Below are 13,939 nucleotides of genomic sequence, written 5' to 3'. Positions count from 1 at the left end.
GCCAAGGGGGGACAGCTGCGTAAAGGTCATGACCCTGTCTTCCTGAGGCTCAGTTTCATCTCTGGACTTTGTGCAGCTGAAGCCGTGTTTCAGATGGATGGAACTGGTGTTTCATCCTGAAATGTTCCATCAGATGGTTCTGGTGTTTCATCGGGTTCAGACTATGATGAAGATGAAATGTGAGGATGAGGGCGGGACATTCTTCAGCATCAACACCAAAAAGTCAATAAAGCTTCAGTTCGGTGGAAACATCCTTGTTTCAGTTACCGACACCTCCCAGGGTGTGTTTGATTTCACAACCTGCCGTTAAAGGGAACCAAACCCTCTGGTTCCAGGTAAGGGCTGGATCCTCCACCCACTGATCCAAGCCACAGGACCCCCATCAGCTGGAACTACAGACCCCCATCAGCTGGAACTACAGACCCTGTTTCAGTGTCCAACACATTCCCACTTGAATCACATGCTTCTGAAATAAAGGGCTGATGGTTTCAGTTGAATGTATCATTCATCGTCATAGTAACCAGTTTATCTGTTGGATTTGAATGAACTGATCATAGACTTTGGTCAAACGTGGTCTTTTTTTTTGGGACACCTTCACTCATAAAACTCACCCGTGATGGGATGGTGTCACCACGGTAACAGAGCACAGTTCTATATTGATGTGGAGTTCAGTTCCATGGAAATGTCCTTCAATGAGTTACTGAACATGAACAGATCCCAGGGTGTGTTTGAAGGTCCACTGGACATGAGTCAAACCTTCAGGTTCCAGGTAACTATGTTTACCAGGTGACTCCACACCCAGTCGTTCCTCTGAATGTACTCATCTGTCCACGTGCATGTGTTGATCAGTTGTGTGTCCTGGCTCTGACTAAAGGTTTGGACGGTTTAGATGTTGAACATCAGTAAATCCACTTTATTTCACAGTTGGACGTTGGGTCTCAATGTCCGTCTACGTCTCCAACATGTCCTTCATTTGAGAACCTTCTACAATCCCATGTTCATGACTCAACTCTAACAGCAACAGTAAAACCTGTAAAGACACGCCCCTGACTCCTCCTACCTGTCCCTGCCCACCCCTCAAAGACATTTAAGAGGACGCAGCAGACGTGAGCAGCTCAGTGTCTGTGTCGTCATCATGGGCAGTTCTCATTCATCAGATTCCCACGACATCAACCCTGATGGAAGCACCGTCAGTGGGAACGTTAGCATCGGCAGCGGAGGCAACATTTCTGCCCACAGCGCTGCTCCAGTCCTCTGTTGCAGTAGATCCACCAGCGTCCGTCCTCCCACCGACGTGGACAAGTTCTCGGCGCAGACCCTGAACACCTGTCTGGTGGACTACCTGTCTACCATGCGCTCCCTGGAGGACGCCAACGCCAAGCTGGAGCTGAAGGTCAGGCAGTGGGTGGAGAGCAGCGGAGGCTCCGCCTCCAGAGACTACACCGCCTGCTTCCAAACCATCTCCATCATCAGGTCCAAGGTGAGTCCAGTCCACGGACACAACAGAGCCACATCCACAGACACACACACACATACACACATCTGGACGTATGTCCATCAGTAGGACGTGGTTGTCTGATGTGTGTGTGTGTCGTCTGCAGATCCAGACCGCCATCCAGTTGTACGGATCCATGGGCGACGCCCAGACGGCTGATGAACACCTCAAGAACAAGTGAGTCCAAACACAGGTTATTGGAGTTGAAGACCACTCCACTTTGAGATGTTTGTGCTCATGAGTTCAGATTTGTTGAGCTGCTGCACTTTGGTTCATCCTCACTTGTGGTCGTCGTGTTGCAGGAGTGAGAAGGAGCCGGCGGCGCTGCAGTCGCTGGAGGCCGACGCCGCCGAACTGAAGAAGATCCTGAACCAGCTTGCGCAGACCAGATCCGACGTGAAGACACAGATCCGGGGTCTGGAGGAGGAGCTGAAGATCCTCAAGAAGAACAACCAGAAGGTGAGTGGACACTGTCCCACAAATCCTGGACCCACAGGACAAACTGACCAAAGCCATGAGATGGAGATCAGGAAACATCCTGCAGGTTTAATGACAACAGAAAGTCACAACTTCCACAGATGAGCTTCACCCACGTGCACCAGTTGGACCCAGTCCTAGTGTCTCCTGGACTTTCCGGCTCTAAAACCCTGTGTCCCAGAGCCATGGGTTCACATTCCATAGTGTGACTTGTCTTCCATCTATCCCACAGGTGGACCTCACCAAGGCCATGGCCAAGAACACACAACTCCACGACACCATCTACTCCAAGAACCAGAAGGACCTGGAGGCCTTCCAGGCCAAGGTACCCACACGGCCTCCCTTCCTGTGGCGGCAGACGTTATTAGATGTCAACGGGCCCCGATGGATTCAACCCGTGTGTTTGTTGGTTTTGTGCAGACCCAGGATCTGAAGAACAAGGTGGTGGTCGGCATCCGGACCCTGCAGAAGTCCAGGTCTGAAGTCACCCAGGTCCAGTCTAGTCTGCAGTCTCTGGAGACCCAACTGCAGTCCACGTTGGACACGGTGAGCATCGCAATCCACAGGAAATGACAGGAATCAGGTCAGTAGGTGTGTGTCCACGTCCAGTAGAAGAAGTGAGGCAGCTTCAACCAACAGTCCGACAATAAAGGACACATTTAGTGGAAACAGGCTGAAGGTCCAAAGGAGCTCCAACCATTAGGAAGTGGAGTTCAAGCTGCAGCAGCCATGATGGGCCCTCACACCTCTGAGCGTCACACCTACATGGTGGACTTCCTGTTGGGTGGAGGCTTGGGCCGGTCTGCAGGACTGACCTGCTCTGTGGACCTGATGACCACAGTAAGGGTCACATGACTGAGGCTTGATGATTGGTGTGTTTCCTCTACAGGAAGTGTTGGAGGGAACTCTGGCTGAAACCCTGAGCCAGTACGGCGGGCAGCTCAGCAGATCCCTGACCCAGGTAACACATGGAACCTTCATGGACAATATCAGACACAGGAGCTACTGAGTCTGTGCAGTAGAGTCCAGGAGGCGGGGCATGGGCGCCTCCTTCCAGCTGTCACTCATTGTGAGGTGTCCGTCTGTCCAAACAGTCTGTGATACTGGGACACAGTGAGTGTCCACGCCTCCTTTGGTTCAATTCTTCTTCTTCTTCTTCTTCTTCTTCTTCTTCTTCTTCTTCTTCTTCTTCTTCTTCTTCTTCTTGTCCACCAGGTGACCACTCTGGAGGGGCAGCTGGTCCAGCTCAGGTCAGACCTGGATCTTCAGGACTACGAATACAAGAAGCTGCTGGACACCAACATCCATCTGGAGTCGGAGGTTGCCGAGTACAAAAGGCTTCAGGGCTGAAACAGGTGACCATGCCCACACTGGAAACACTGCACTGATCAGTGATTGGTTGAATGAAGAGCGGCTGGGCGGGTCCGCTGTAATGTCTTGTGATTGGTCCACAGTGTCTGCAGCTCCACCAAGACCCAGGAGGAGGGGGTCTACGGGTAGGTGGTCTCCTCCACGCCCACCACCGGCACCGACGCCCAATCAGCGATGGCGTCTGAGTCACATGACCTGTGACACAACCAAGAACCTGAGAATCAATAAATGGGTCCATAAATCCAGCGTGTGTCTGAGTTTGTTCTTCAGATAAATTCATCCAAATGGATCCTGTTCAAACACAAACACTGACATCAGACAGTGGAAGGAATGGGTTCTGTGGACAGTTCCACTACGTCCTGGACTTAAAGCAGATCCTTTATTACCTCCACTAAGGAGGTTATGTTTTTGCCGGCGTTGGTTTGTCCGTCCGTCCGTCTGTCTGTGTGCATGATAACTTAAAAAGTTATGGACGGATTTGGATTAAAATTTCAGGAAATGTAGATACTGGCACAAGGAACAAATGATTAAATTTTGGTGGTGATGGGGGGGGGGCACCGATCTGCCTTGGCGGAGGTCTGTGCTCTACGAGTGCTCTTCTAGTTTCCTGTCTTTGATTTTTGTCCAATGTGGTAATAATAATGGAACCACATCCAGAGAACAGAAGTACCCACAGGAACACTGCAGACCACAGTTACTGGGACCAAACTTATCAGTTCTCATTAGGGCTGTGTATTCACAAGAATCTGGAGATACAATACAAATCACAATACTAGGATCATGATATGATATATCACAATATATCATGATGCTGTTAAAAAGGCAATTTTTTGTTTGTTTCTTTTTTTTAAATGATTATTTTCTTGAAGAATTGAATTACACCAGAAATCTGCACAAATACTAAACACATTTTTATTTGATCCCAAGAGGATCTAATGTTCTATCACAAAATGTTCCTGTGTTCAAACTGAAATTCTGTTTTACAGACATTCCAGGTTCAGATCCTGTTCAAATGTTCATATTCTATTAGTTCAAAACTAACATCAGAACAGTATTTTAGTTCAATCCCAACTCTGGAACTAACATTATTTAATAAAGAGTGTTAAATAATAATAAATAAAATATACACAAAAAAGAAACACAAAAATTAACCTCCACAATATCTGCATTTGAATAAATACCTAAAAATATAGATACAATACTTTTTGATATCGATACAGTGTTGTGAAATGAAATATCACGATATATTGGAGAACCGATATTTTCTTACACCCCTGGTTCTCATTATGATGGTGGTATTGTTGAAATGTGCTGAAAAATTTCAAACAGTCCTAAAGATGACACCTTCTGGACAGAAGAGGAACTGCACTATGACAACAGTAGAAAAGAACCCAGAACAGTCTGATCCGGGCTCTCAAACTCATTTTCTTTCAGGTTCCACATTCAGCCCAATTTGATCTCCAGTGGGCCAGACCAGAAAAATAATAACAGAATAACCTATAGATAATGACAACTACAAATTTTTGTCTTTGTTTTAGTGTAAAGAAAAAAACCCCCATTAAATTATGAAAATACTTACTTTTATAAAATATCCAAACAAAAAAGATGTGAGTAACCTGAAAAAACTGAAATTAATGAAGAAAAATAAGCGCAATTTTATCAATATTCTGCCTCAACTTAACATTTCTAAATATGCATTCTGGATCAGATCTGCAAAGACACTAAACACTGAGGAACAGGCAGAAAATAGTTCAAATTGGGCTGAATTTTCTTTACAGACAGATGACAGACACACAGATAGATGACAGACAGACCTGAAAGAAAATGAGTTTGAGAGCCCTTATATGAACTGTTCTGGGTTCTTTTCTACTGTTGTCACAGTGTCGTTCCTCTTCTGTCCAGAAGGTGTCATCTTTAGGACTGTTTGATTTTTTTCAGCACATTTCAACAATACCACCATCAAAATGAGAACTAGGGGTGTAAGAAAATATCGGTTCTGCAATGTTATCGTGATATTTCATTTCACAACACTGTATCGATATCAAAAAGTATTGTATCTATATTTTTAGGTATTTATTCAAATGCAGATATTGTGGAGGTTAATTTTTGTGTTTCTTTTTTGTGTATATTTTATTTATTATTATTTAACACTCTTTTATTAAATAATGTTAGTTCCAGAGTTGGGATTGAACTAAAATACTGTTCTGATGTTAGTTTTGAACTAATAGAATATGAACATTTGAACAGGATCTGAACCTGGAATGTCTGTAAAACAGAATTTCAGTTTGAACACAGGAACATTTTGTGATAGAACATTAGATCCTCTTGGGATCAAATAAAAATGTGTTTAGTATTTGTGCAGATTTCTGGTGTAATTCAATTCTTCAAGAAAATAATCATTTTAAAAAAAAGAAACAAACAAAAAATTGCCTTTTTAACAGCATCATGATATATTGTGATATATCATATCATGATCCTAGTATTGTGATTTGTATTGTATCTCCAGATTCTTGTGAATACACAGCCCTAATGAGAACTGATAAGTTTGGTCCCAGTAACTGTGGTCTGCAGTGTTCCTGTGGGTACTTCTGTTCTCTGGATGTGGTTCCATTATTATTACCACATTGGACAAAAATCAAAGACAGGAAACTAGAAGAGCACTCGTAGAGCACAGACCTCCGCCAAGGCAGATCGGTGCCCCCCCCCCATCACCACCAAAATTTAATCATTTGTTCCTTGTGCCAGTATCTACATTTCCTGAAATTTTAATCCAAATCCGTCCATAACTTTTTAAGTTATCATGCACACAGACAGACGGACGGACGGACAAACCAACGCCGGCAAAAACATAACCTCCTTAGTGGAGGTAATAAAGGATCTGCTTTAAGTCCAGGACGTAGTGGAACTGTCCACAGAACCCATTCCTTCCACTGTCTGATGTCAGTGTTTGTGTTTGAACAGGATCCATTTGGATGAATTTATCTGAAGAACAAACTCAGACACACGCTGGATTTATGGACCCATTTATTGATTCTCAGGTTCTTGGTTGTGTCACAGGTCATGTGACTCAGACGCCGTCGCTGATTGGCCGTCGGTGCCGGTGGTGGGCGTGGAGGAGACCACCTACCCGTAGACCCCCTCCTCCTGGGTCTTGGTGGAGCTGCAGACACTGTGGACCAATCAGAAGACATTACAGCGGACCCGCCCAGCCGCTCTTCATTCAACCAATCACTGATCAGTGCAGTGTTTCCAGTGTGGGCGTGGTCACCTGTTTCAGCCCTGAAGCCTTTTGTACTCGGCAACCTCCGACTCCAGATGGATGTTGGTGTCCAGCAGCTTCTTGTACTCGTAGTCCTGAAGATCCAGGTCTGACCTGAGCTGGACCAGCTGCCCCTCCAGAGTGGTCACCTGGTGGACAAGAAGAAGAAGAAGAAGAAGAAGAAGAAGAAGAAGAAGAAGAAGAAGAAGAAGAAGAAGAATTGAACCAAAGGAGGCGTGGACACTCACTGTGTCCCAGTATCACAGACTGTTTGGACAGATGGACACCTAACAATGAGTGACAGCTGGAAGGAGGCGCCCATGCCCCGCCTCCTGGACTCTACTGCACAGACTCAGTAGCTCCTGTGTCTGATATTGTCCATGAAGGTTCCATGTGTTACCTGGGTCAGGGATCTGCTGAGCTGCCCGCCGTACTGGCTCAGGGTTTCAGCCAGAGTTCCCTCCAACACTTCCTGTAGAGGAAACACACCAATCATCAAGCCTCAGTCATGTGACCCTTACTGTGGTCATCAGGTCCACAGAGCAGGTCAGTCCTGCAGACCGGCTCAAGCCTCCACCCAACAGGAAGTCCACCATGTAGGTGTGACGCTCAGAGGTGTGAGGGCCCATCATGGCTGCTGCAGCTTGAACTCCACTTCCTAATGGTTGGAGCTCCTTTGGACCTTCAGCCTGTTTCCACTAAATGTGTCCTTTATTGTCGGACTGTTGGTTGAAGCTGCCTCACTTCTTCTACTGGACGTGGACACACACCTACTGACCTGATTCCTGTCATTTCCTGTGGATTGCGATGCTCACCGTGTCCAACGTGGACTGCAGTTGGGTCTCCAGAGACTGCAGACTAGACTGGACCTGGGTGACTTCAGACCTGGACTTCTGCAGGGTCCGGATGCCGACCACCACCTTGTTCTTCAGATCCTGGGTCTGCACAAAACCAACAAACACACGGGTTGAATCCATCGGGGCCCGTTGACATCTAATAACGTCTGCCGCCACAGGAAGGGAGGCCGTGTGGGTACCTTGGCCTGGAAGGCCTCCAGGTCCTTCTGGTTCTTGGAGTAGATGGTGTCGTGGAGTTGTGTGTTCTTGGCCATGGCCTTGGTGAGGTCCACCTGTGGGATAGATGGAAGACAAGTCACACTATGGAATGTGAACCCATGGCTCTGGGACACAGGGTTTTAAAGCCGGAAAGTCCAGGAGACACTAGGACTGGGTCCAACTGGTGCACGTGGGTGAAGCTCATCTGTGGAAGTTGTGACTTTCTGTTGTCATTAAACCTGCAGGATGTTTCCTGATCTCCATCTCATGGCTTTGGTCAGTTTGTCCTGTGGGTCCAGGATTTGTGGGACAGTGTCCACTCACCTCCTGGTTGTTCTTCTTGAGGATCTTCAGCTCCTCCTCCAGACCCCGGATCTGTGTCTTCACGTCGGATCTGGTCTGCGCAAGCTGGTTCAGGATCTTCTTCAGTTCGGCGGCGTCGGCCTCCAGCGACTGCAGCGCCGCCGGCTCCTTCTCACTCCTGCAACACGACGACCACAAGTGAGGATGAACCAAAGTGCAGCAGCTCAACAAATCTGAACTCATGAGCACAAACATCTCAAAGTGGAGTGGTCTTCAACTCCAATAACCTGTGTTTGGACTCACTTGTTCTTGAGGTGTTCATCAGCCGTCTGGGCGTCGCCCATGGATCCGTACAACTGGATGGCGGTCTGGATCTGCAGACGACACACACACACATCAGACAACCACATCCTACTGATGGACATACGTCCAGATGTGTGTATGTGTGTGTGTGTCTGTGGATGTGGCTCTGTTGTGTCCGTGGACTGGACTCACCTTGGACCTGATGATGGAGATGGTTTGGAAGCAGGCGGTGTAGTCTCTGGAGGCGGAGCCTCCGCTGCTCTCCACCCACTGCCTGACCTTCAGCTCCAGCTTGGCGTTGGCGTCCTCCAGGGAGCGCATGGTAGACAGGTAGTCCACCAGACAGGTGTTCAGGGTCTGCGCCGAGAACTTGTCCACGTCGGTGGGAGGACGGACGCTGGTGGATCTACTGCAACAGAGGACTGGAGCAGCGCTGTGGGCAGAAATGTTGCCTCCGCTGCCGATGCTAACGTTCCCACTGACGGTGCTTCCATCAGGGTTGATGTCGTGGGAATCTGATGAATGAGAACTGCCCATGATGACGACACAGACACTGAGCTGCTCACGTCTGCTGCGTCCTCTTAAATGTCTTTGAGGGGTGGGCAGGGACAGGTAGGAGGAGTCAGGGGCGTGTCTTTACAGGTTTTACTGTTGCTGTTAGAGTTGAGTCATGAACATGGGATTGTAGAAGGTTCTCAAATGAAGGACATGTTGGAGACGTAGACGGACATTGAGACCCAACGTCCAACTGTGAAATAAAGTGGATTTACTGATGTTCAACATCTAAACCGTCCAAACCTTTAGTCAGAGCCAGGACACACAACTGATCAACACATGCACGTGGACAGATGAGTACATTCAGAGGAACGACTGGGTGTGGAGTCACCTGGTAAACATAGTTACCTGGAACCTGAAGGTTTGACTCATGTCCAGTGGACCTTCAAACACACCCTGGGATCTGTTCATGTTCAGTAACTCATTGAAGGACATTTCCATGGAACTGAACTCCACATCAATATAGAACTGTGCTCTGTTACCGTGGTGACACCATCCCATCACGGGTGAGTTTTATGAGTGAAGGTGTCCCAAAAAAAAAGACCACGTTTGACCAAAGTCTATGATCAGTTCATTCAAATCCAACAGATAAACTGGTTACTATGACGATGAATGATACATTCAACTGAAACCATCAGCCCTTTATTTCAGAAGCATGTGATTCAAGTGGGAATGTGTTGGACACTGAAACAGGGTCTGTAGTTCCAGCTGATGGGGGTCTGTAGTTCCAGCTGATGGGGGTCCTGTGGCTTGGATCAGTGGGTGGAGGATCCAGCCCTTACCTGGAACCAGAGGGTTTGGTTCCCTTTAACGGCAGGTTGTGAAATCAAACACACCCTGGGAGGTGTCGGTAACTGAAACAAGGATGTTTCCACCGAACTGAAGCTTTATTGACTTTTTGGTGTTGATGCTGAAGAATGTCCCGCCCTCATCCTCACATTTCATCTTCATCATAGTCTGAACCCGATGAAACACCAGAACCATCTGATGGAACATTTCAGGATGAAACACCAGTTCCATCCATCTGAAACACGGCTTCAGCTGCACAAAGTCCAGAGATGAAACTGAGCCTCAGGAAGACAGGGTCATGACCTTTACGCAGCTGTCCCCCCTTGGCCCACAGAGGGATTGTGGGTATTGGACAGATTTTTACACTGATGGAAGGACTGGATGAAGTCCAGGGTTTGGACTCCGTTTGTTCCACCTGTTTCTGAAACTGGGCCCTGGTTCAATGATGACACCAAAGGAAACATTACTGAACTGTAGATGGGACCCACTGGTTTGAACTGGTTTGAACTGGTTCAAACTGGTTCCAGGGTTCTTGATGTGAATGAACCCATTGTCAGGGTGATGTTTATGAGCAGATGAAGGAATGGAACATTTACCTGGAACCTCCAGCGGAGGCGTTGACAGAACACACCTGTGTTTGTTAATGTTGGGTTCAGTTTCCACAGAACTGAACTGAACATTACGTCACATCAATATCACGTGAAGAGAAAAAACACCAGAAACAGAAGCTTCACTAACGTTCATTCTTGTGTAAATCTGTTTCATATCGTCCAGTTTCCATCAGTTTTTCCATGTTTTACTCTGTTTTTATCCTTTTTTTCCTGTTTTTTCAGCTATTTCTGGGATGTTGTGTTCAAAGGTCAGTGGGATGACCCTGTTTATTATTATATGGCATAACATTGAAGTTTGTTACCATGGCAACACCATCCAATCAGATCTGTAGTTGATCCTTATGATAAATATTTTTCTAATTAAACATAAACGTGTCGACCCCAACCAGATGAACCTGGAGGTCCAGCAGCTGCTGAAGGAGAGCAACACCACCTTTAGGTCTGGAAACGGTTCTGTACAGAAGCAACCAGAAGACAGGAGGAGACAGGAGGAGACAGGAGGAGGAGACAGGAGGAGACAGGAGGAGGAGACAGGAGGAGGAGACAGGGGGAGGAGACAGGGGGAGGAGACAGGAGGAGGAGACAGGAGGAGACAGGAGGAGGAGACAGGAGGAGACAGGAGGAGACAGGAGGAGGAGACAGGAGGAGGAGACAGGAGGAGACAGGAGGAGACAGGAGGAGACAGGAGGAGGAGACAGGAGGAGGAGACAGGAGGAGACAGGGGGAGGAGACAGGGGGAGGAGACAGGAGGAGACAGGGGGAGGAGACAGGAGGAGGAGACAGGAGGAGACAGGAGGAGGAGACAGGAGGAGGAGACAGGAGGAGGATGGAGGTCTACCTGGACACCAACAGCAGGCAGGTGTGGCAGTGCCACCTTCACAACAGCACCACCTTAAAAACAGCGCCACCTTAACAGAAGCACAGCCTTAACAACAGTACAACCACAACAGGAGCGCCACCTTAAAAACAGAACCACCTTCACAACAGCACCACCTTAACAGCAGTGCCACCTTAAAAACAGAACCACCTTCACAACAGCACCACCTTAACAGCAGTACCACCTTAAAAACAGAACCACCTTCACAACAGCACCACCATAACAGTAGGACCACCTTAACAGAGGCACCACCTTAACAGTAGGGCCACCTTAACAGAAGCACCACCTTAAAAACAGAACCACCTTCACAACAGCACCACCTTAACAGTAAGGCCACCTTAAAAACAGCGCCACCTCCACACCAGCACCACCTTAACAGTTGGGCAACCTTAAAAACAACACCACCTTAACAGAAGCACCACCATAAATGCAGTGCCACCTTAATAGAAGGAGAACCTTAAAAACAGAACCACCTTCACAACATCACCACCTTAACAGCAGCGCCACCTTAAAAACAGTGCCACCTTCACAACAGCACCACCATAACAGTAGGACCACCATAACAGTAGGACCGCCTTAACAGAAGCACCACCTTAACAGTAGGGCAACCATAAAAAAACAACAACACCTTAACAGAAGCACCACCATAAATGCAGTGCCACCTTAATAGAAGGACAACCTTAACAACAGAACCACCTTCACAACAGCACCACCTTAACAGTAGGACCACCATAACAGTAGGACCACCTTAACAGAAGCACCACCTTAAAAACAGAACCACCTTCACAACAGCACCACCTTAACAGTAGGACCACCTTAAAAACAGCGCCACCTTCACACCAGCACCACCTTAACAGTAGGGCAACCTTAGAAACAACACCACCTTAACAGAGCACCACCATAAATGCAATGCCACCTTAACAGAAGGACAACCTTAAAAACAGAACCACCTTCACAACAGCACCACCTTAACAGAAGCACCACCATAACAGTAGGACCACCTTAACACAACCTTGTCCTGTCTTTGTCTCTGTGGACATCACCCTTCCTCTCTGTGCTTTTCTTGCTCCTTCAGTCATGTGACCTTTAGTCTATCTGTTTCTGTCCTTCACTCCTAACTCCGTTGTCTGTCCTTGTCTTCTGAAGGTGGTGGGGGGATGGGACCTCTGTCCTAAACCAGTCCAGTTGTGTAGTTGTGTCCTAAAGCAGTCCAGTTGTGTAGTTGTGTCCTAAACCAGTCCAGTTGTGTAGTTGTGTCCTAAACCAGTCCAGTTGTGTAGTTGTGTCCTAAACCAGTCCAGTTGTGTAGTTGTGTCCTAAACCAGTCCAGTTGTGTAGTTGTGTCCTAAACCAGTCCACTTGTGTAGTTGTGTTAGTGTCGGGGTTCCAACCCCAGACCAGAAGTGTCCTAGTGCCAGTGCAGGACATCCAGACGCTCTGCAGACATGACCACAGTGGAACTGAACCAACTGCAGCAGATGTTCCACCAAAATGACCTGGAAATAGAGTCTGGAGGATGAAACACTCCAGAGTGTTGGTTTAAAACTGTGTCTCCACTGTTGAGTTCAAGTTGAAAGAGGAAACAGGCTCCGATCTGGATCTGAAGAAGTCTGTTCCATCTAAACCAGAACTGTAATTGTTGACATGTGTGTAAAACATTATCAGTGGATGAGTCTTTTATCAAGGTGACAGTCTGGTTTATTCCAGCTCCATATATAACAAGTGTCATCAGAAAACTTTGGTTATGATTTGGCGCTATAGAAATAAAACTGGACTGATTGACTGTATTCCTTTGACGTCCTGTTGATTCAATGACGTGTTTGAGATTGATGTCAGTGTTTGATTATTTCTCAGTGGAGCTGGAGGGAAACCTCCTTCCATCCAAAATGATTCCTTATTTGGGACCAGATTTGAATTGAATGGAAGACCAGCGGACTGTAGATTTTTGTGTTTAACCTCCTTAGACCCAGCTGTGGGTTTTGTGTCCAAGAACCCCCCCCTCATAAAAACTGTCCACAAAGGACATTCCATAAGAATGTTAAGAAATGCATCTGAAAAAACTGTTGCATCATAATGTTTCCAACGAAGGCAGTTATTGAATGAAGAAAAGCCCAGATGTGTCCTCTCCTGATAGTTCCTGGGTCTGAGGGTCTAAGTGTCGGAGGTCTTGATAGCCTCGATCAGATCCACATATCGTCCCTTGAGAATCAGCTGGTTCTATGACCACTTTTTGCAGAAATGGAGTTCAGCATATCAGGACATTCTAAAACCATTTAAGTTTGTGTCCCAAAGTTCTCAGCTCCGAGCTAAACATCTACACACACTCACACCTGGAAACATTTAGTTCTATGTCCTGAGTGGAGCTGGTTTCAAATCAGGTAGTTCTATGTCCAAGAGGACCCAATCAGGGGCCAGACCTGAATCATGTGACATTCGGTCAAAAAAGATGTATGCTCCTAAAATACATGGAGGGGGTCTCAAATGGACTGAGACATGTTTACTTTCTGCCGTTGATGCCTCTGTAAGGCATCTGGATCCTGGTAAAAGTTTGAAATGACTGGTCTGAACAGGGCTAGCATGGAAATAGTTCTGTTTAATGTTTGTTCAAAGTAGTTCAGTGTTCAAATTTGGCAATTTTAGACGGGCAAGGCTGTCCCAGAGTCAGGTCTGAGAGGGAGGCTCACAGATAAACTTGTGTGTTTGATAGTTTATATCTGAGTGTATGAGGCATTTTGATGCAAAAAGTGTCATTTCTGGATCAGTTTTCTTTTTCATCCTTTCATTCTTTCACACTAGATTTTGGTCAAGTGTCCAATATTGTTGCGACCTCAGGTTCAAATGAAA

General features: G+C 46.9%; 2 protein-coding genes across 3 annotated transcripts; one reads left to right on the top strand and one right to left on the bottom strand.

Annotated features, from left to right (window-relative positions):
* The first annotated feature begins 936 nt into the window (after positions 1-936).
* LOC115417625 (keratin, type I cytoskeletal 13-like) lies at positions 937-3,498 on the top strand. The gene is made up of 8 exons (XM_030131637.1): positions 937-1,480; positions 1,602-1,672; positions 1,798-1,954; positions 2,154-2,297; positions 2,393-2,518; positions 2,862-2,933; positions 3,188-3,327; positions 3,427-3,498. The coding sequence occupies exons 1-7, from the start codon at positions 1,136-1,138 to the stop codon at positions 3,320-3,322; spliced, it is 1,050 nt and encodes a 349-aa protein (XP_029987497.1). The 5' UTR covers positions 937-1,135; the 3' UTR covers positions 3,323-3,327; positions 3,427-3,498.
* Positions 3,499-6,440: 2,942 nt separating this feature from the next.
* LOC115418547 (keratin, type I cytoskeletal 13-like) lies at positions 6,441-8,994 on the bottom strand. 2 transcript variants are annotated; one of them, XM_030133054.1, is made up of 8 exons: positions 8,456-8,994; positions 8,264-8,334; positions 7,982-8,138; positions 7,639-7,731; positions 7,418-7,543; positions 7,003-7,074; positions 6,612-6,751; positions 6,441-6,512 (listed from the first exon to the last, which is right to left on the bottom strand). In XM_030133054.1, the coding sequence occupies exons 1-7, from the start codon at positions 8,798-8,800 to the stop codon at positions 6,617-6,619; spliced, it is 999 nt and encodes a 332-aa protein (XP_029988914.1). In that variant the 5' UTR covers positions 8,801-8,994; the 3' UTR covers positions 6,441-6,512; positions 6,612-6,616. The 2 variants fall into 2 exon arrangements, with proteins under 2 accessions (XP_029988914.1, XP_029988913.1); XM_030133053.1 differs by having other exon boundaries at positions 6,479-6,751.
* Between the last annotated feature and the right edge of the window lie 4,945 nt (positions 8,995-13,939).

Source organism: Sphaeramia orbicularis, chromosome 4 (genome assembly GCF_902148855.1).
Source record: "Sphaeramia orbicularis chromosome 4, fSphaOr1.1, whole genome shotgun sequence".
NCBI lineage: Eukaryota > Metazoa > Chordata > Actinopteri > Kurtiformes > Apogonidae > Sphaeramia > Sphaeramia orbicularis.
This window is presented reverse-complemented; position numbering and strand designations above follow the sequence as displayed.

Coding starts and splice junctions, on each gene's coding strand:
- LOC115417625 (XM_030131637.1), top strand. CDS start 1,136: ATGGGCAGTTCTCATTCATCAGATTCCCACGACATCAACCCTGATGGA. Junction 1,673..1,797: donor GATGAACACCTCAAGAACAA/GTGAGTCCAAAC, acceptor GTCGTGTTGCAG/GAGTGAGAAGGAGCCGGCGG. Junction 2,934..3,187: donor TCAGCAGATCCCTGACCCAG/GTAACACATGGA, acceptor CTTGTCCACCAG/GTGACCACTCTGGAGGGGCA.
- LOC115418547 (XM_030133054.1), bottom strand. CDS start 8,800: ATGGGCAGTTCTCATTCATCAGATTCCCACGACATCAACCCTGATGGA. Junction 8,139..8,263: donor GATGAACACCTCAAGAACAA/GTGAGTCCAAAC, acceptor GTCGTGTTGCAG/GAGTGAGAAGGAGCCGGCGG. Junction 7,732..7,981: donor TCAAGAAGAACAACCAGGAG/GTGAGTGGACAC, acceptor TCTATCCCACAG/GTGGACCTCACCAAGGCCAT.